Source organism: Oncorhynchus kisutch, linkage group LG18, assembly GCF_002021735.2.
Source record: "Oncorhynchus kisutch isolate 150728-3 linkage group LG18, Okis_V2, whole genome shotgun sequence".
Taxonomy (NCBI): Eukaryota; Metazoa; Chordata; class Actinopteri; order Salmoniformes; family Salmonidae; genus Oncorhynchus; species Oncorhynchus kisutch.
The window spans coordinates 745,127-767,540 of record NC_034191.2 but is presented as its reverse complement, the minus strand read 5'-3'; the positions used below and the strand labels follow the sequence as shown (position 1 = coordinate 767,540).

The window sequence follows — 22,414 nt, the reverse complement described above, 5'->3', positions numbered from 1 at the left end:
ATACCCTGCCCGTTTCCGTACAGACAGAAGAACTAGCAAATAGTTGTTTTGAGCACACAACATTTCACACTGTTTGAGTGAAAGAGAGATGCGTGCTGGCAACAAAAAACATGTTATGCCGATCATGGATAATTACAAAATATACTTGTGTCAAAATCGTGTTTGTAAAATTCTCGTTTTGTTCGAGTTACTCAGCACACTCCTACATTTTAGTAGAGTCGGAAAGGGACAATGCCCCTCTGTGTCAACTTCTTCCAGATTATAGTAAAGACAGACAGACTAGGGCTGGGAAATATAATGGAATTTGATGGTATTTGATGTTTTTGAATAATACAACTTAAATGTGCTTTATGAGTAGTGCATGACCCTACGGTGGCAACACATACATTGTAAGTGATTTCAATGGGTCTTTCTCCATTCTGATGGGTTTATACTGTTCAATTCAACTTCAACCTAAAATAATTTCCTGCATTTCCAACTATTTCTGCACTTCCTGTACTCATTTGAGATCATTTACACATTGCCAGTTATGGCTACATGATATGGGCAAGGAAATGAGGCCTTATTTTTAACCAAATGTTGCAATTGCGATTTCACTTGCGATTTAGAACAAAACACTTGGGTGAACTGTTGGAATCATGGAAATAGAATGATTATTCTAATTCTATAGTTAGAATATATATCATAGTGGGCACTTTGAATACAGTGTTTGACATGACAATGAATGAAAATTCCAGGGAGGAGTTATTGTGACATGTTAGGAAAAAAGGGATGGTCAGTGTTTCCTAGGAAACCCTATAATCAACATATTCACGCTTATTCTATTTCTCTTTGATTTAGAAGATACTGTTGTACAAACAACATGCTGATATAGGCCTAGACCAGCACTGGTATCAGGCTGTATTAGCTAGCTACGTCTGCTCTGACTCAGTACATTTATAAGCAAGTAAGCTAACTAGGGATTAGCATTAGCAGCAAACACAATTTAGCTAAAATTGCTAAGAAACCAGCTGTTTGCAGATGTAAGAAACACAAACTAATAGTGTGGTTATAGAACACTTGGAAAGTGGACACACCGTTGTCATCAACATTGTTGCATGTGCTGCATTGACCATGCAGACTGAACGCATGTGTCTCTTGGTCAAACAACAACAATTGTTTGTTGGAGAGAGAGCGGAGAGGGATGACTCAAGTAGCATGTAAACTATAAAAATGAATGTTACACATGGCGTTTAACAAACCAAACATTCAAATACCATTACAGAAGGTGAAGTAAAAACCAAAACCGGTCCGTGCATCAATACTGGTATAGCAAAATATTTGGTATACCGCCCTAAGACAGGCAACCAGTTAAAAACATATATAGTGAAGACAGATAGCGGCAGGGTAGCCTAGTGGTTAAAGCGTTGGACTAGTAACTGGAAGGTTGGAAGTTCAAACCCCCGAGCTGACAAGGTACAAATCTGTCGTTCTTCCCCAGAACAGGCAGTTAACCCACTGTTCCTAGGCCGTCATTGAAAATAAAAATGTGTTCTTTAACTGACTTGCCTGGTTAAATAAAGGTAATAAAAAAATAGACAGACAACCATTTAAAAAATATACATCACATTTATTTGTACTGACACCAATGAGTCTCCACAGACTTATCAAGTCTTTGTCTAAAGATGTGTTTGGGCACTACAGGTGAGGACAGGTATACCTGCCTCACCTTACCTCTGATACATCCAGCAGTCCAACACATGTGCTGAAAAGCATTGCTCTTTGCTATCAGAAAAACAGAAACCGTGACCTAGCTGAAACACACACCACTCACTTTTTTGTTTTGTTTCTAAAGGTAACACAATGTACAAAAAGCTAGTCTGGAAGTAGTAACATTTCTTGGGTACTATAAAACATGTTTATTCTTTCACTTCACTCTGTATGAATAAGGAAACACTGATCTCTACTGAGCTGCTGCTTGTTAGGCAGCCAAGGACTACATGGATACAGATAACTAATGAGAAGAGAGGCTGAATCAGGCTGATCCCAGTATTACAGCCTTACAGACAGCCAGACAGTCGGACAGAGACAGCCAGACAGCCAAACTGCCTCAGCAGCAGCTTTCAGGGAATTGTTCACACTCTATAGAGCCTCATGGCTTTGGTGGCCTGGAAGCAGTTAGAGGCCAGTCGACAGGTAAGAAAACAACGGCCCATAAAGTTAAAGTAAATTGCTTCCCAAATGGCAGCCTATTCCCTACATAGTGCACTACTTTTGACCAGGCCCATAGGGCACTATATAGGGAATAGGGTGCCCTTTGAGGCGCACATAAATTATTAAACAAAAAGTATTTCCACAACAATGTACAGTTACAGAACAACACAAGTGATGTGGGAAAACATGTTTTCACAAATAATGTTTCGTTCAGCTCCTGAAAAATGGATACTTAAATAAAATAAATTAATGTTATTTTTTGACCATCCATTGGTTTGTTGGTGTCAAAAATGGATGTCCTCGGCAGGCCCCAGGCCTGGTTGGCTTATGGATAAGGTCAGAGAAAACAGACCGTCTGAGGAAGGGAGGGATGAAAGAGGTCCCTCCATGTATAGGAGGATGGCGGGATGGAGGAGCGAGGGAGGAAGTCTCTCTGTGTAGGCCTCACCAGGAAGCTGAAGGCACCAGAGGAAAGGAGAGGAGCAGAGCAGTAGTCCATGGCAGGCCCCACGGTAGCAGGCTGTGAACCGAACACTGGCCACTCTTTGCTCGGACACCTGGGTTTAGAGGGATGGAGGGGTGGAGGGACGGGAAGACGAGGGGGACAGGGAGAATGAAGGAGTGGGGAGACAGGGGTGGAGGGATGGGGGAATGGGGGGAATTGGGGTAGACATATAGATGGGGGATGGAGGGATGGAAGAAAGGGGTGGAGGGATGGGGAGACGAGGATGGGGGTAGACAGGGGGATGGGGATGGGGATAGACACAGGGATAGAGGGATGGGGTAGACAGGGAGATGGGGATGGGGATGGGGATAGACACAGGGATAGAGGGATGGGGTAAACAGGGGATTGGGGGTGGGAGTAGACAGGGGGAGAGAACATCTAGTCATTAGTGAGTCCATACCAGGGTTGGGGAGCAACAGACAACATGTAGCCTGGAATCCCGACCAGAGTTGGGGTAAATTAAATTTCAATTCCAGTCAATTCAGAAAATAACCAAAATTCCAATTCCAAAAATGTTAAAAAGCATTGAAGAGATTTGAAATTGGAATGTCAGTGTACTTTCCAAACTGACTGGAATTTAAATGGAATTGACTCCAACCCTGATCCAAATTGAAGATTGCTCCGATTCACTATAATGCCATCAGTGAAGTGAAATGATGTGTACCAAGTTTCATGATTTTATAAAATGTAACAATTAGACCTACAATTTGCATATCAAGCTTGGACTAACAGCATTACAGAGCTGCAGTATATTCTGTTTGACTAATTAGACAGCAGACTAATTAGAAAACAGACTAGACAGCAGATTAATTAGACAGGAGACTAATTAGAAAACAGACTAGACAGCAGATTAATTAGACAGCAGACTAATTAGAAAACAGACTAGACAGCAGATTAATTAGACAGCAGACTAATTAGAAAACAGACTAGAGAGCAGATTAATTAGACAGCAGATTAATTAGAAGGCAGATTAATTAGACAACATACTAATTAGACAGCAGATTAATTAGACAACAGACTAATTAGAAAACAGACTAAACAGCAGGTAATTAGACAGCAGACTAATTAGAAAACAGACTAGACAGCAGATTAATTAGACAACAGAATAATTAGACAGCAGATTAAGTAGACAACAGACTAAATAGACAGCAGATTAATTAGACAACAGACTAATTATACAGCAGATTAATTAGACAGCAGATTAATTAGACAGCAGACTAATTAGAACACAGACTAGACAGCAGATTAATTAGACAGGAGACTAATTAGAAAACATACTAGACAGCAGATTAATTAGAAAACAGACTAGACAGCAGATTAATTAGACAAAATAATAATTAGACAGCAGATTAATTAGACAACAGACTAAATAGACAGCAGATTAATTAGACAACATACTAATTAGACAGCAGTTTAATTAGACAACAGACTAATTAGACAGCAGATTAATTAGACAACAAACTAATTATACAGCAGATTAATTAGACAACATACTAATTATACAGCAGATTAATTAGACAGCAGATTAATTAGACAACAGATTAATTAGAAAACAGACTAGACAGCAGATTAATTAGACAGCAGACTAATTAGAAAACAGACTAGACAGCAGATTAATTAGACAGCAGACTAATTAGAAAACAGACTAGACAGCAGATTAATTAGACAGGAGACTAATTAGAAAACAGACTAGACAGCAGATTAATTAGACAGCAGACTAATTAGAAAACAGACTAGACAGCAGATTAATTAGACAGCAGACTAATTAGATAACAGACTAGACAGCAGATTAATTAGACAGCAGACTAATTAGATAACAGACTAGACAGCAGATTAATTAGACAGCAGACTAATGCAAATTAATTAGACAGCAGACTAATTAGAAAACAGACTAGACAGCAGATTAATTAGACAAAAGACTAGACAACAGAATAATTAGACAACAGACTAGACAACAGAATAATTAGACAGCAGATTAATTAGACAACAGACTAAATAGACAGCAGATTAATTAGACAACATACTAATTAGACAGCCGTTTAATTAGACAACAGACTAATTAGACAGCAGATTAATTAGACAACAGACTAATTAGACAGCAGATTAATTAGACAACAGACTAATTATACAGCAGATTAATTAGACAGCAGAATAATTAGACAGCAGATTAATTAGACAGCAAAATAATTAAACAGCAGACTAATTAGACAACAGACTATTTAGAAAACAGACTAGACAGCAGACTAATTAGACAGCAGACTAATTAGAAAACAGACTAGACAGCAGATTAATTAGACAACAGACTAGACAACAGAATAATTAGACAGCAGATTAATTAGACAACAGACTAAATAGACAGCAGATTAATTAGACAACATACTAATTAGACAGCCGTTTAATTAGACAACAGACTAATTATACAGCAGATTAATTAGACAGCAGATTAATTAGACAGCAGACTAATTAGAACACAGACTAGACAGCAGATTAATTAGACAGGAGACTAATTAGAAAACATACTAGACAGCAGATTAATTAGAAAACAGACTAGACAGCAGATTAATTAGACAAAATAATAATTAGACAGCAGATTAATTAGACAACAGACTAAATAGACAGCAGATTAATTAGACAAAATAATAATTAGACAGCAGATTAATTAGACAAAATAATAATTAGACAGCAGATTAATTAGACAACAGACTAAATAGACAGCAGATTAATTAGACAACATACTAATTAGACAGCAGTTTAATTAGACAACAGACTAATTAGACAGCAGATTAATTAGACAACAAACTAATTATACAGCAGATTAATTAGACAACATACTAATTATACAGCAGATTAATTAGACAGCAGATTAATTAGACAACAGATTAATTAGAAAACAGACTAGACAGCAGATTAATTAGACAGCAGACTAATTAGAAAACAGACTAGACAGCAGATTAATTAGACAGGAGACTAATTAGAAAACAGACTAGACAGCAGATTAATTAGACAGCAGACTAATTAGAAAACAGACTAGACAGCAGATTAATTAGACAGCAGACTAATTAGATAACAGACTAGACAGCAGATTAATTAGACAGCAGACTAATTAGATAACAGACTAGACAGCAGATTAATTAGACAGCAGACTAATGCAAATTAATTAGACAGCAGACTAATTAGAAAACAGACTAGACAGCAAATTAATTAGACAGCAGACTAATTAGAAAACAGACTAGACAGCAGATTAATTAGACAACAGACTAGACAACAGACTAAATAGACAGCAGATTAATTAGACAACATACTAATTAGACAGCCGTTTAATTAGACAACAGACTAATTAGACAGCAGATTAATTAGACAACAGACTAATTAGACAGCAGATTAATTAGACAACAGACTAATTATACAGCAGATTAATTAGACAGCAGAATAATTAGACAGCAGATTAATTAGACAGCAAAATAATTATACAGCAGATTAATTAGACAGCAGATTAATTAGACAGGAGACTAATTAGAAAACATACTAGACAGCAGATTAATTAGAAAACAGACTAGACAGCAGATTAATTAGACAAAATAATAATTAGACAGCAGATTAATTAGACAACAGACTAAATAGACAGCAGATTAATTAGACAAAATAATAATTAGACAGCAGATTAATTAGACAAAATAATAATTAGACAGCAGATTAATTAGACAACAGACTAAATAGACAGCAGATTAATTAGACAACATACTAATTAGACAGCAGTTTAATTAGACAACAGACTAATTAGACAGCAGATTAATTAGACAACAAACTAATTATACAGCAGATTAATTAGACAACATACTAATTATACAGCAGATTAATTAGACAGCAGATTAATTAGACAACAGATTAATTAGAAAACAGACTAAACAGCAGATTAATTAGACAGCAGACTAATTAGAAAACAGACTAGACAGCAGATTAATTAGACAGGAGACTAATTAGAAAACAGACTAGACAGCAGATTAATTAGACAGCAGACTAATTAGAAAACAGACTAGACAGCAGATTAATTAGACAGCAGACTAATTAGATAACAGACTAGACAGCAGATTAATTAGACAGCAGACTAATTAGATAACAGACTAGACAGCAGATTAATTAGACAGCAGACTAATGCAAATTAATTAGACAGCAGACTAATTAGAAAACAGACTAGACAGCAAATTAATTAGACAGCAGACTAATTAGAAAACAGACTAGACAGCAGATTAATTAGACAACAGACTAGACAACAGACTAAATAGACAGCAGATTAATTAGACAACATACTAATTAGACAGCCGTTTAATTAGACAACAGACTAATTAGACAGCAGATTAATTAGACAACAGACTAATTAGACAGCAGATTAATTAGACAACAGACTAATTATACAGCAGATTAATTAGACAGCAGAATAATTAGACAGCAGATTAATTAGACAGCAAAATAATTAAACAGCAGACTAATTAGACAACAGACTATTTAGAAAACAGACTAGACAGCAGACTAATTAGACAGCAGACTAATTAGAAAACAGACTAGACAGCAGATTAATTAGACAACAGACTAGACAACAGAATAATTAGACAGCAGATTAATTAGACAACAGACTAAATAGACAGCAGATTAATTAGACAACATACTAATTAGACAGCCGTTTAATTAGACAACAGACTAATTAGACAGCAGATTAATTAGACAGCAGAATAATTAGACAGCAGATTAATTAGACAGCAAAATAATTAAACAGCAGACTAATTAGACAACAGACTATTTAGAAAACAGACTAGACAGCAGACTATTTAGACAGCAGACTAATTAGACAGCAGACTAATTAGACAACAGACTAATTAGACAACAGACCAATTAGACAACAGACCAATTAGACAACAGACCAATTAGACAACAGACCAATTAGACAACGTACTAATTAGACAGCAGGCTAATTAGACAGCGCAACAGACTAATTAGACAACCGGCTAGTTAAACAACAAGACTAAGTAGACAGCAGACGAAGGTAATAACAACATTATGACAGGCAGGCCTGTGCTATAATAAATCCAAACATTTTCGATAAACAGAAAATAATTTTTGTCAGGACTGGTTTCTTCTCACAGACACAATTTAATCTAAAATAATTCGCAAGCACCCACAGTTGTTTGAAGAATGCTAATTGTTGACATTAACTCTCAGGGGCTCTGAAATTGCAGAAATGAATCTTTCGTCTGGCAGAGATAGAATAAAATGCACGTTTATGTGTGTTTGGACTAAAAAGCTTGTTACCTGTGTTTCTACAAATGATGGTAAACTTAACATTTGTCTTGTTTGAGACTAACTTGGCTGTGCAAGGAAAATTCTCCCTCGTGGGGACATTTCCTAATTCCCCAAAAGGACAAAGGCTATTTTAAGCTTAGGGGTTAGGTTCAGCATAAGGTTTAGAATTAAGGTTAGGGTAAGGGGTTAGTGATTAGAGTTAGGAGTTAGGTTCAGCATAAGGTTTAGAATTAGGGTTAGGGTAAGGAGTTAGTGATTAGGGTTAGGAGTTAGGTTCAGCGTAAGGTTCAGAATTAGGGTTAGGGTAAGGGGTTAGTGATTAGGGTTAGGAGTTAGGTTCAGCGTAAGGTTTAGAATTAGGGTTAGGGTAAGGAGTTAGTGATTAGGGTTAGGAGTTAGGTTCAGCGTAAGGTTCAGAATTAGGGTTAGGGTAAGGGGTTAGTGATTAGAGTTAGAAGTTAGGTTTGGGTTAGGGTAAGGGGTTAGTGGTTAGGGTAAGGGGTTAGTGATTAGGGTTAGAAGGGGTTAGTGATTAGGGTTAGAAGTTAGGTTCAGCGTAAGGTTTAGAATTATGGTTAGGGTAAGGGGTTAGTGATTAGAGTTAGGAGTTAGGTTTGGGTTAGGGTTAGGGTAAGGGGTTAGTGATTAGGGTTAGGAGTTAGGTTTGGGTTAGGAGTTAGGTTTGGGTTAGGGTTAGGGTAAGGGGTTAGTGGTTAGGGTAAGGGGTTAGTGATTAGAGTTAGGAGTTAGGTTCGGGTTAGGGTTAGGGTAAGGGGTTAGTGGTTAGGGTAAGGGGTTAGTGGTTAGGGTAAGGGGTTAGTGATTAGGGTTAGGAGTTAGGTTTGGGTTAGGAGTTAGGTTTGGGTTAGGGTTAGGGTAAGGAGTTAGGTTCGGGTTAGGGTTAGGGTAAGGGGTTAGTGATTAGGGTTAGGAGTTAGGTTTGGGTTAGGAGTTAGGTTTGGGTTAGGGTTAGGGTAAGGGGTTAGTGGTTAGGGTAAGGGGTTAGGTTCAGCGTAAGGTTCAGAATTAGGGTTAGGGTAAGGGGTTAGTGATTAGAGTTAGAAGTTAGGTTTGGGTTAGGGTAAGGGGTTAGTGGTTAGGGTAAGGGGTTAGTGATTAGGGTTAGAAGGGGTTAGTGATTAGGGTTAGGAGTTAGGTTCAGCGTAAGGTTTAGAATTAGGGTTAGGGTAAGGGGTTAGTGATTAGAGTTAGAAGTTAGGTTTGGGTTAGGGTAAGGGGTTAGTGGTTAGGGTAAGGGGTTAGTGATTAGGGTTAGAAGTTAGGTTCAGCGTAAGGTTTAGAATTATGGTTAGGGTAAGGGGTTAGTGATTAGAGTTAGGAGTTAGGTTTGGGTTAGGGTTAGGGTAAGGGGTTAGTGATTAGGGTTAGGAGTTAGGTTCAGCGTAAGGTTTAGAATTAGGTTTAGGGTAAGGGGTTAGTGATTAGAGTTAGGAGTTAGGTTTGGGTTAGGGTTAGGGTAAGGGGTTAGTGGTTAGGGTAAGGGGTTAGTGATTAGGAGTTAGGTTTGGGTTAGGGTAAGGGGTTAGTGGTTAGGGTAAGGGGTTAGTGATTAGGGTTAGGAGTTAGGTTCAGCATAAGGTTTAGAATTAGGGTTAGGGTAAGGGGTTAGTGATTAGGGTTAGGAGTTAGGTTCAGGTTAGGGTTAGGGTAAGGGGTTAGTGATTAGGGTTAGGAGTTAGGTTTGGGTTAGGAGTTAGGTTTGGGTTAGGGTTAGGGTAAGGGGTTAGTGGTTAGGGTAAGGGGTTAGTGATTAGAGTTAGGAGTTAGGTTCGGGTTAGGGTTAGGGTTAGGGTAAGGGGTTAGTGGTTAGGGTAAGGGGTTAGTGGTTAGGGTAAGGGGTTAGTGATTAGGGTTAGGAGTTAGGTTTGGGTTAGGAGTTAGGTTTGGGTTAGGAGTTAGGTTCGGGTTAGGGTTAGGGTAAGGGGTTAGTGATTAGGGTTAGGAGTTAGGTTTGGGTTAGGAGTTAGGTTTGGGTTAGGGTTAGGGTAAGGGGTTAGTGGTTAGGGTAAGGGGTTAGTGATTAGAGTTAGGAGTTAGGTTCGGGTTAGGGTTAGGGTAAGGGGTTAGTGGTTAGGGTAAGGGGTTAGTGGTTAGGGTAAGGGGTTAGTGATTAGGGTTAGGAGTTAGGTTTGGGTTAGGAGTTAGGTTTGGGTTAGGGTTAGGGTAAGGGGTTAGTGGTTAGGGTAAGGGGTTAGTGATTAGGGTTAGGGTAAGGGGTTAGTGATTAGGGTTAAGAGTTAGGTTTGGTTTAGGGTAAGGAGTTAGCAATTAGAGTTAGGAGTTAGGTTTGGGTTAGGGTTAGGGTAAGGTGTTAGTGGTTAGGGTAAGGGGTTAGTGATTAGGGTTAGGAGTTAAGTTCAGCGTAAGGTTTAGAATTAGGGTTAGGGTAAGGGGTTAGTGATTAGCGTTAGGGTAAGGGGTTAGTGATTAGGGTTAGGAGTTAGGTTTTAGGTTAGGGTTAGGGTAAGGGGTTAGTTGTTAGGGTAAGGGGTTAGTGATTAGGGATAGGGTAAGGGTTTGGGTTAGGGTAAGGGGTTAGTGGTTAGGGTAAGGGGTTAGTGATTAGGGTTAGGGTAAGGGGTTAGTGATTAGGGTTAAGAGTTAGGTTTGGTTTAGGGTAAGGGGTTAGTGGTTAGGGTTAGGAGTCATGTTTCGTTTATGGTAAGGGGTTAGTGGTTAGGGTAAGGGGTTAGTGATTAGGGTTAGGAGTTAGGTTTGGGTTAGGGTTAGGGTAAAGGGTTAGGGTAAGGGGTTAGTGATTAGCGTTAGGGTAAGGGGTTAGTGATTAGGGTTAGGAGTTAGGTTTTAGGTTAGGGTTAGGGTAAGGGGTTAGTTGTTAGGGTAAGGGGTTAGTGATTAGGGTTAGGGTAAGGGGTTAGTGATTAGGGTTAGAAGTTAGGTTTGGGTTAGGGTTGAAGTTAAAGTAAAATAGGATATTTGATATAAATATATTTTAGATCCCCACGACGATAGAATAACATAATGTGTGTGTGGGTGCGCGCGCAATGATGTGTGTGTGTGTGTGTGCAGGTGGTTAATTAAAAGTGTATTAGCAAAGGGAAACTTGGCTGAGGCTGTGGTTAAACAGGGGAGGAGAAACAGGGGAGGAGGAGAAACAGTGGAGGAGAAACAGGGGAGGAGGAGAAACAGGGGAGGAGAAACAGGGGAGGAGGAGAAACAGGGGAGGAGGAGAAACAGGGCAGGAGGAGAAACAGGAGAGGAGGAGAAACAGGGGAGGAGGAGAAACAGGGGAGGAGGAGAAACAGGAGAGGAGGAGAAACAGAGCAGGAGGAGAAACAGGGGAGGAGGAGAAACAGGGGAGGAGGAGAAACAGGGGAGAAGGAGAAACAGGGGAGGAGGAGAAACAGGGCAGGAGGAGAAACAGGGGAGGAGGATAAACAGGGGAGGAGGAGAAACAGGGGAGGAGGAGAAACAGGGCAGGAGGAGAACAGGGGAGGAGAAACAGGGGAGGAGAAACAGGGGAGGAAGAGAAACGGGGAGGAGGAGAAACAGGGCAGGAGGAGAAACAGGGCAGGAGGAGAAACAGGGGAGGAGAAACAGGGCAGGAGGATAAACAGGGGAGGAGGATAAACAGGGGAGGAGGAGAAACAGGGGAGGAGGAGAAACAGGGGAGGAGAAGAAACAGTGGAGGAGAAACAGGGGAGGAGGAGAAACAGGGGAGAAGGAGAAACAGGGGAGAAGGAGAAACAGGGGAGGAGGAGAAACAGGGCAGGAGGAGAAACAGGGCAGGAGGAGAAACAGGGCAGGAGGAGAAACAGGGGAGGAGGAGAAACAGGGGAGGAGAAACAGGGGAGGAGGAGAAACAGTGGAGGAGAAACAGGGGAGGAGAAACAGGGGAGGAGGAGAAACAGTGGAGGAGAAACAGGGGAGGAGAAACAGGGTAGGAGAACAGGGGAGGAGGAGAAACAGGGGAGGAGGAGAAACAGGGGAGAAGGAGAAACAGGGGAGGAAAAACAGGGGAGGAGAAGAAACAGCATCTAGTAGAGATAATATTCCAGTCAGTCTGTTTATGAATCCTAGCCTGGTGTTCCAGTCTGTTTATGAATCATAGCCTGGTGTTCCAGTCTGTTTATTAATCATAGTCTGGTGTTCCAGTCTGTTTATTAGTCCTAGCCTGGTGTTCCAGTCTGTTTATTAATCCCAGTCTGGCGTTCCAGTCTGTTTATTAACCCTAGTCTGGTGTTCCAGTCTGTTTATTAACCCCAGTCTGGTGTTCCAGTCTGTTTATTAACCCCAGCCTGGTGTTCCAGTCTGTTTATTAACCCCAGTCTGGTGTTCCAGTCTGTTTATTAACCCCAGTCTGGTGTTCCAGTCTGTTTATTAACCCCAGCCTGGTGTTCCAGTCTGTTTATTAATCCTAGTCTGGTGTTCCAGTCTGTTTATTAACCCCAGTCTGGTGTTCCAGTCTGTTTATTAACCCCAGCCTGGTGTTCCAGTCTGTTTATTAATCCTAGTCTGGTGTTCCAGTCCGTTTATTAACCCCAGTCTGGTGTTCCAGTCTGTTTATTAACCCCAGCCTGGTGTTCCAGTCTGTTATTTAATACTAGCCTGGTGTTCCAGTCTGTTTATTAACCCCAACCTGGTGTTTCAGTCTGTTATTTAATACTAGCCTGGTGTTCCAGTCTGTTATTTAATACTAGCCTGGTGTTCCAGTCTGTTTATTAACCCCAGCATGGTGTTCCAGTCTGTTTATTAACCCCAGCCTGGTGTTCAAGTCTGTTTATTAGTCGTAGCCTGGTGTTCCAGTCTGTTTATTAACCCCAGCCTGGTGTTCAAGTCTGTTTATTAGTCGTAGCCTGGTGTTCCAGTCTGTTTATTAACCCCAGCCTGGTGTTCCAGTCTGTTTATTAGTCGTAGCCTGGTGTTCCAGTCTGTTTATTAACCCCAGCCTGGTGTTCAAGTCTGTTTATTAGTCGTAGCCTGGTGTTCAAGTCTGTTTATTAGTCGTAGCCTGGTGTTCCAGTCTGTTTATTAACCCCAGCCTGGTGTTCCAGTCTGTTTATTAACCCCAGCCTGGTGTTCCAGTCTGTTTATTAACCCCAGCCTGGTGTTCCAGTCTTTTGTTCCAGTCTGCCTGGAAGTAACTTCTACATACAGTTAATTCTGAAAGCATTCAAACCCCTTGACATTTTCCATTTTGTTATGTTACAGCCTTTTTCTAAAATTGATTTAAAACATGTTTTTCCTCATCAATCAACACACAATACCCCATAATGACAAAGCGAAAACATATATAAAATAGCATATTTTTAAATTCAGACCCATTGATATGAGTGTAATGTAGACGCTGCGAGTCAAGAAGCAAGAGCAGGGGGTGGATTTAATAATACAGAAAACATGGAACAATACAAACAAGAGTAGCGTCTGGACATGAGAAACACAACTAATACTGGCTGGGGAAAGAACCAAAGGGAGTGACAGATACAGGAGAGGTAATCATAGAAGTGATGGAGTCCAGGTGAGTCTCATGAGGCGCAGGAGCGCGTAACGATGGTGACAGGTGTGTGTAACAATAAGTAAACTGGCGACAATGAGAGCAGAGAGGAGGAGAGGGAGTAGACATGACAGTACCCCCTCCCTGATGCGTGGCTCAGGCCGCAGGACGCCTACCAGAGGAATGGTCCCAATGACCAGGAGCAGGAAGGTCACCTCTGATGAGGCGCGGGAACCTGAAGAGCCAGCTGAGGCGCGGGAACCTGAAGAGCCAGCTGAGGTGCGGGAACCTGAAGAGCCAGCTGAGGCGCGGGAACCTGAAGAGCCAGCTGAGGTGCGGGAACCTGAAGAGCCAGCTGAGACGCGGGAACCTGAAGAGACAGCTGAGGCGCGGGAACCTGAAGAGCCAGCTGAGGCGCGGGAACCTGAAGAGCCAGCTGAGGCGCGAGAACCTGAAGAGCCAGCTGAGGCGCGGGAACCTGAAGAGCCAGCTGAGGCGCGAGAACCTGAAGAGCCAGCTGAGGCGCGGGAACCTGTAAACCCGGCTGAGGAACGGGAACCAGTGGAACCGGCTGAGTTGCGGGAGCCTGACGAACCTGCTGAGGCACGGGAGCCTGTAAACCCGGCTGAGGAACGGGAACCAGTGGAACCGGCTGAGTTGCGGGAGCCTGACGAACCTGCTGAGGCACGGGAGCCTGATGAACCGGCTGCGGTAGCGGTAGCCTGACAAACCGGCTTAGGCGCGGGAGCCTGATGAACCGGCTGAGGCGCAGGAGCCTGACGAACAGGCAGAGTTACGGGAGACTGACGAGCCAGCTGAGGCGCGGGAGACTGACGAACCAGCTGAGGCTTGGAAGCCTGATGGGATGGCTGAGGTATCCCCAGTTGCATTGACAATGGAAGCCTGATGAGCCAACCAAGGCTTGAGAACCTGACGATACAGGTGAGGCATGGAAGCCTGACGAGCCATCTGAGGCATCCCCGGTTGCTTCGACAGTGGCCCTTGTACCCGACGTCACCAGCCCAAATTTTTTTTTTTTTATCACTATTGCTTCCATTTGTTTCGGCTGTATTCTGTAACGCAGATGCTGGGCGTCAGGAATCAAACACAGGGGTGAATTTAATAATACAAAAAACATGGAACAATACAAAACAAGAGTAGCGTCTGGACATGAGAAACACAACTAATACTGGCTGGGGAAAGAACCAAAGGGAGTGACAGATACAGGAGAGGTAATCATAGAAGTGATGGAGTCCAGGTGAGTCTCATGAGGCGCAGGAGCGCGTAACGATGGTGACAGGTGTGTGTAACAATAAGTAAACTGGCGACAATGAGAGCAGAGAGGAGGAGAGGGAGTAGTCATGAAAATGAGACTCAAAATTGAGCTTAAGTCAATCCTGTTTCCTTTGATCATCCTTGAGATGTTTCTACAACTTGATTGGAGTCCAACTGTGGTAAATTAAATTGATTGTACATTATTTGGAAAGGCACACACCTGTCTATATAAGGTCCCACAGTTGACGGCATGTCAGAGCAAAAACCAAGCCCTGAGGTCGAAGGAATTGTCCGTAGAGCTCCGAGACAGGATTGTGTCAAGGCACAGATCTGGGGAAGAAAAAATTTCTGCAGCATTGAAGGTCCCCAAGAACACTGTGGTCTCCATCATTCTTAAATGGAAGAAGTTTGGAACCACCAATACTCTTCCTAGAGCTGGCTGCCTGGCCAAACTGAGCAATGGGGGTAGAAAAGGTCTTGGTCAGGGAGATGACCAAGAACCCAATGGTCACTGACAGAGCTCCAGAGTTCCTCTGTGGATATGGTATAACCTTCCAGAAGGACAACCATCTCTGCAACACTCCACCAAGCAGGCCTTTATGGCAGAGTGGCCAGATGGAAGCTACCCCTCAGTTAAAGCCACATAACAGCCCGCTTGGAGTTTTCCAAAAGGCACCTAAAGGACTCTCAGCCAATGAGAAACATATATACAGTAGACAGGTGTGTGCCTTTCCAAATCATGTCCAATCATTTGAATGTACCACAGGTGGACAATCAAGTTATAGAAACATCTCAAGGATGATCAATGGAAATAGGATGCACCTGAACTAAATTCATTGCAAAGAGTCTGAATACATATCTAAATAAGGTATTTTTGTTCCAGTTTTTTGATGAATACATTTGCTACAATTTCCCATTATGGGGTATTATGTGTCGATTACTGTCTGAATACTTTCTGAATACACTGTATATACTGTACATATAAGGTGACCTGGAAGTAACAGTAGGTTCCAGTCCTCCAACAGCCATGCTGTGACTGTATTTGACCAATTGAAACACGCTAGTAATTACAGAAGCACATTAGTTTGATTTGGGCTCAGTGTCTGTCTTACCTGAAGAGGTGAGTACTCTGACCTGGGAGCTGGTTGCTCCCTCTCCCCCCTCACTCACGGCCCGCACCTCAATGATGTATGTGCCCCCCTCAGGGAGAGAGAGGACAGCCGAGGGGGTGATGGTCCTCATTACCTGATGGTGGACACGCCCCTCCTGGCTCAATAACACCTGTAGCAGGACAATAAATAAATCAATTAATTAACGGTGGACAAGCTCATCTCAAGCCCACTCGACACCTGTATTCAGACACACAAACAAACAATCAATCAATTAACCAATTCATCGATCAATAAATCAGGTAATTAATTAATCAAATAATTATACATGTTGGACACACCCCTCCTGACCCAATAACCCCTCCTGACCCAATAACCCCTCCTGACCCAATAACCCCTTCTGACCCAATAACCCCTCCTGACCCAATAACCCCTCCTGACACAATAACCTCTCCTGACACAATAACCCCTTCTGACCCAATAACCTCTCCTGACACAATAACCCCTCCTGACCCAATAACCCCTCCTGACCCAATAACCCCTCCTGACACAATAACCCCTCCTGACCCAATAACCCCTCCTGACCCAATAACCCCTCCTGACCCAATAACCCCTCCTGAGCCAATAACCCCTCCTGACCCAATAACCCCTCCTGAGCCAATAACCCCTCCTGACCCAATAACCCCTCCTGACCCAATAACCTCTCCTGACACAATAACCCCTCCTGACACAATAACCCCTTCTGACCCAATAACCCCTCCTGACCCAATAACCCCTCCTGACCCAATAACCCCTCCTGACCCAATAACCTCTCCTGACACAATAACCCCTCCTGACCCAATAACCCCTCCTGACCCAATAACCCCTCCTGACACAATAACCCTTCCTGACACAATAACCCCTTCTGACCCAATAACCCCTCCTGACCCAATAACCCCTCCAGCAGGACACACCCCTCCTGACACAATAACCCCTCCTGACCCAATAACCCCTCCTGAGCCAATAACCCCTCCTGAGCCAATAATCCCTCCTGACACAATAACCCCTCCTGAGCCAATAACCCCTCCTGAGCCAATAACCCCTCCTGAGCCAATAATCCCTCCTGACCCAATAACCCCTCCTGAGCCAATAATCCCTCCTGACACAATAACCCCTCCTGACCCAATAACCCCTCCTGACCCAATAACCCCTCCTGACACAATAACCCCTCCTGACACAATAACCCCTCCTGACCCAATAACCCCTCCTGACCCAATAACCCCTCCTGACCCAATAACCCCTCCTGACCCAATAACCCCTCCAGCAGGACACACCCCTCCTGACACAATAACCCCTCCTGACCCAATAACCCCTCCTGACACAATAACCCCTACTGACCCAATAACCCCTCCAGCAGGACACACCCCTCCTGACCCAATAACCCCTCCTGACACAATAACCCCTCCTGACCCAATAACCCCTCCTGACCCAATAACCCCTCCTGACACAATAACCCCTCCTGACCCAATAACCCCTCCTGACACAATAACCCCTCCTGACACAATAACCCCTCCTGACACAATAACCCCTCCTGACACAATAACCCCTCCTGACCCAATAACCCCTCCTGACCCAATAACCCCTCCTGACACAATAACCCCTCCTGACCCAATAACCCCTCCAGCAGGACACACCCCTCCTGACACAATAACCCCTCCTGACCCAATAACCCCTCCAGCAGGACACACCCCTCCTGACCCAATAACCCCTCCTGACACAATAACCCCTCCTGACACAATAACCCCTCCTGACCCAATAACCCCTCCTGACCCAATAACCCCTCCAGCAGGACACACCCCTCCTGACACAATAACCCCTCCTGACCCAATAACCCCTCCTGAGCCAATAACCCCTCCTGAGCCAATAATCCCTCCTGACCCAATAACCCCTCCTGAGCCAATAACCCCTCCAGTTGGACACACCCCTCCTGACCCAATAACCCCTCCAGTTGGACACACCCCTCCTGACACAATAACCCCTCCTGACACAATAACCCCTCCAGCAGGACACACCCCTCCTGACCCAATAACCCCTCCTGACCCAATAACCCCTCCAGCAGGACACACCCCTCCTGACCCAATAACCCCTCCTGACCCAATAACCCCTCCTGAGCCAATAACCCCTCCTGACCCAATAACCCCTCCTGAGCCAATAACCCCTCCAGTTGGACACAAACAACAATATGGTTGAGACTGCTGATATCATATATCTAAATGAATGACATTATTTGTGAGTAAAGAACGTCTATTTCTTCCGAGTTTCACGACTCCTATCTTTATAAGATTTGAGCACAACATCTCCAATTGTGAATATAACCTTGGTTCCATGACGAGGAGAATACATTACACAAGATAACAGAAAGAAAAGCCCTATGTTTCTACAGACACTGTCTTATTCCTGCAGCCACATACACAATGTTTCAGTTGCAATAGCCTTCCTATTGTTGTATACATGTTAGCTATGTTAATTCAGTGGGTCACTCTGCCAGAACTAATAATACATAAACGTGTGCTAGGCCTGTGGTTACTGGCTCTAAAGTGGTAATGGTGTTGGCTAAAGGCAGATTGTCTGTGTCTGGATAGTATGGGGCTTGCTGGGGCTCTCTCATGCCGTCCCTGGAGGGGGTGCGTCACCTGAGTGGGTTGATTCACTGTTGTGGTCATCCTGTCTGGGTTGGCGCACCCCCCTTGGGTTGTGCCGTGGCGGAGATCTTTGTGGGCTATACTCAGCCTTGTCTCAGGATGGTAAGTTGGTGGTTGAAGATATCCCTCTAGTGGTGTGGGGGCTGTGCTTTGGCAAAGTGGGTGGGGTTATATCCTTCCTGTTTGGCCCTGTCCGGGGGTGTCCTCGGATGGGGCCACAGTGTCTCCTGACCCCTCCTGTCTCAGCCTCCAGTATTTATGCTGCAGTAGTTTATGTGTCGGGGGGCTGGGGTCAGTTTGTTATATCTGGAGTACTTCTCCTGTCCTATTCGGTGTCCTGTGTGAATCTATGTGTGCGTTCTCTAATTCTCTCCTTCTCTCTTTCTTTCTCTCTCTCGGAGGACCTGAGCCCTAGGACCATGCCCCAGGACTACCTGACATGATGACTCCTTGCTGTCCCCAGTCCACCTGGCCATGCTGCTGTTCCAGTTTCAACTGACCTGAGCCCTAGGACCATGCCCCAGGACTACCTGACATGATGACTCCTTGCTGTCCCCAGTCCACCTGGCCATGCTGCTGCTCCAGTTTCAACTTCCACCTGACTGTGCTGCTGCTCCAGTTTCAACTGTTCTGCCTTATTATTATTCGACCATGCTGGTCATTTATGAACATTTGAACATCTTGGCCATGTTCTGTTATAATCTCCACCCGGCACAGCCAGAAGAGGACTGGCCACCCCACATAGCCTGGTTCCTCTCTAGGTTTCTTCCTAGGTATTGGCCTTTCTAGGGAGTTTTTCCTAGCCACCGTGCTTCTACACCTGCATTGCTTGCTGTTTGGGGTTTTAGGCTGGGTTTCTGTACAGCACTTTGAGATATCAGCTGATGTACGAAGGGCTATATAAATAAATTTGATTTGATTTGATTTGATGTATAAGGTGTATTGTACCAGGTAAGATCACTGAGAAGTTGACAACACATTCTCGTTTACAGCAACAATCAAAGGAAAAGTAGCAGGGAAGGTGAGAGGGGTTGGATGAGTAAGCTGGGGTTGATTAGGTGGCTATATTATTGTGGAGGCGATAGCGCCCACAACAGTACGGCATTGGTTGAAGCTAGGGCCAATAGTATGGCATTGGTTGAAGCTACGGCATTGGTTGAATCTAGGGCTAATAATATGGCATTGGTTGAAGCTAGGGCCAATAGTATGGCATTGGTTGAAGCTAGGGCCAATAGTATGGCATTGGTTGAAGCTAGGGCCAATAGTATGGCATTGGTTGAAGCTAGGGCCAATAGTATGGCATTGGTTGAGGCTAGGGCTAATAATATGGCATTGGTTGAAGCTAGGGCCAATAGTATGGCATTGGTTGAAGCTAGGGCCAATAGTATCAAATCAAATCAATTTATATAGCCCTTCGTACATCAGCTGATATCTCAGTGCTGTACAGAAACCCAGCCTAAAACCCCAAACAGCAAGCAATGCAGGTGTAGAAGCACGGTGGCTAGGAAAAACTCCCTAGAAAGGCCAAAACCTAGGAAGAAACCTAGAGAGGAACCAGGCTATGTGGGGTGGCCAGTCCTCTTCTGGCTGTGCCGGGTGGAGATTATAACAGAACATGGCCAAGATGTTCAAATGTTCATAAATGACCAGCATGGTCGCATAATAATAAGGCAGAACAGTTTAAACTGGAGCAGCAGCACAGTCAGATGGACTGGGGACAGCAAGGAGTCATCATGTCAGGTAGTCCTGGGGCATGGTCCTAGGGCTCAGGTCCTCCGAGAGAGAGAGAAAAAAAGAGAGAATTAGAGAGAGCATATGTGGGGTGGCCAGTCCTCTTCTGGCTGTGCCGGGTGGAGATTAAAACAGAACATGGCCAAGATGTTCAAATGTTCATAAATGATCAGCATGTTCGAATAATAAGAAGGCAGAACAGTTGAAACTGGAGCAGCAGCACGGCCAGGTGGACTGGGGACAGCAAGGAGTCATCATGTCAGGTAATCCTGGGGCATGGTCCTAGGGCTCAGGTCCTCCGAGAGAGAGAAGGAGAGAATTAGAGAACGCACACTTAGATTCACATAGGACACCGAATAGGACAGGAGAAGTACTCCAGATATAACACACTGACCCTAGCCCCCCGACACATAAACTACTGCAGCATAAATACTGGAGGCTGAGACAGGAGGGGTCAGGAGACACTGTGGACCCATCCGAGTATGGCATTGGTTGAAGCTAGGGCCAATAGTACGGCATTGGTTGAAGATAGGGCCAATAGTATGGCATTGGTTGAAGCTAGGGCCAATAGTATGGCATTGGTTGAAGCTAGGGCCAATAGTATGGCATTGGTTGAAGCTAGGGCCAATAGTATGGCATTGGTTGAAGCTAGGGCCAATAGTATGGCATTGGTTGAAGCTAGGGCCAATAGTATGGCATTGGTTGAAGCTAGGGCCAATAGTATGGCATTGGTTGAAGCTACGGTTAATAAATAAAAATCTCCCTACCATCAAATCTAATCCAATTTGACACCAATGTCAAATCAACGTGATTGGAAGCACACAACAAACTCTCCACCTCTCATCATGAGCCGTCCAGTCATTACCGAGAAAAACACACCCGATTTTTTAAGTGGTAGTTATCAATTGAGTTCTCAGAGTATTTACTATGCCAATCTAACGTTAGCTGAAATTCTAGACGTTGGATTAAACTGAGACTATTAAAAAGTATAAAATGCAACCTTTGTTTAATTAGGCAAGTCAGTTACAAATTATTATTTACATTTTCAGCCTACTGGGGAACAGTGGGATAACTGCTTTGCTCAGGGGCAGAATGACACATTTTTACCGCGTCAGCTCAGGGATTCGATCCAGCGACCTTTCAGTTTCTTGCCCAATACTCTAACCACGAGGCTACCTGCCACCCCACAGTATGTGTAATTTATCACTCTCACATGCTAATTTATGTCCATTAAGAACCAACAATGTGCTACCTTTTCTAAAAACCGAGACCAGCAACTCGGTTGCTGCACAAAAGCAGCTAGCTAGTAGCAGGCTAGCTAACACCAGTCAGATGAGAAGCAAGCTACAAAGAAGCAGGCTAGCTAGATATATTTATCTTTGGAATGTTTTTCATATGGATGTAGTCAGTTTGAGAAGGTTTGAATCCTAAGCAACCTGCCTTCACATAGTTTGAAGTACAATAGACCAACATGGCTACTGTAGTAGGTCAAAGCTGTGTGCTGTAAAACCTTGGTAGAGCATGGGTGGAGTAGGCATTGTGGTGCTTCAGACCAATGCATACTTCTCACTTAAAACCTATTTTTTTGTTTATAATACAATATGATAGTATTATTGGATGTGTTAGCTGGGGGTGATTAAGAGACGATATACAGTATGGTTGGATGAGTTAGCTGGGGATGATTAAGAGACTATATACAGTATGGTTGGATGAGTTAGCTGGGGATGATTAAGAGACTATATACAGTATGATTGTATGGTTGGATGAGTTAGCTGGGGATGATTAAGAGGCCATAATAGTAAAATGGTCAGATTTTGAATTTAGCAAAGACACAAAGTCAAGATGGGCATTGAGCCAGGACACCAGGTCAGGATGGATATTGAGCCAGGACACCAGGTCAGGATGGATATTGAGCCAGGACACCCAGTCAGGACGGGTATTGAGCCAGGACACCCGGTCAGGATGGATATTGAGCCAGGACACCAGGTCAGGATGGATATTGAGCCAGGACACCCGGTCAGGACGGGTATTGAGCCAGGACACCAGGTAAGGATGGATATTGAGCCAGGACACCCGGTCAGGATGGGTATTGAGCCAGGACACCCGGTCAGGACGGGTATTGAGCCAGGACACCAGGTCAGGATGGGAA

General features: G+C 43.6%; 1 protein-coding gene across 1 annotated transcript in view; it reads right to left on the bottom strand.

The window, feature by feature from the left end:
- Nucleotides 1-1,588: 1,588 nt before the first annotated feature.
- Nucleotides 1,589-22,414, bottom strand: part of cntn5 (contactin 5) — a 237,460-nt gene continuing 216,634 nt past the window's right edge. The window contains exons 20-21 of the mRNA XM_031796937.1: nucleotides 15,857-16,025; nucleotides 1,589-2,750 (exon numbers count right to left, since the gene is read on the bottom strand). Coding sequence (XP_031652797.1) covers nucleotides 2,638-2,750; nucleotides 15,857-16,025 — 282 coding nt within the window. The 3' untranslated portion in view covers nucleotides 1,589-2,637. The remainder of the gene's footprint in view (nucleotides 2,751-15,856; nucleotides 16,026-22,414) is intronic.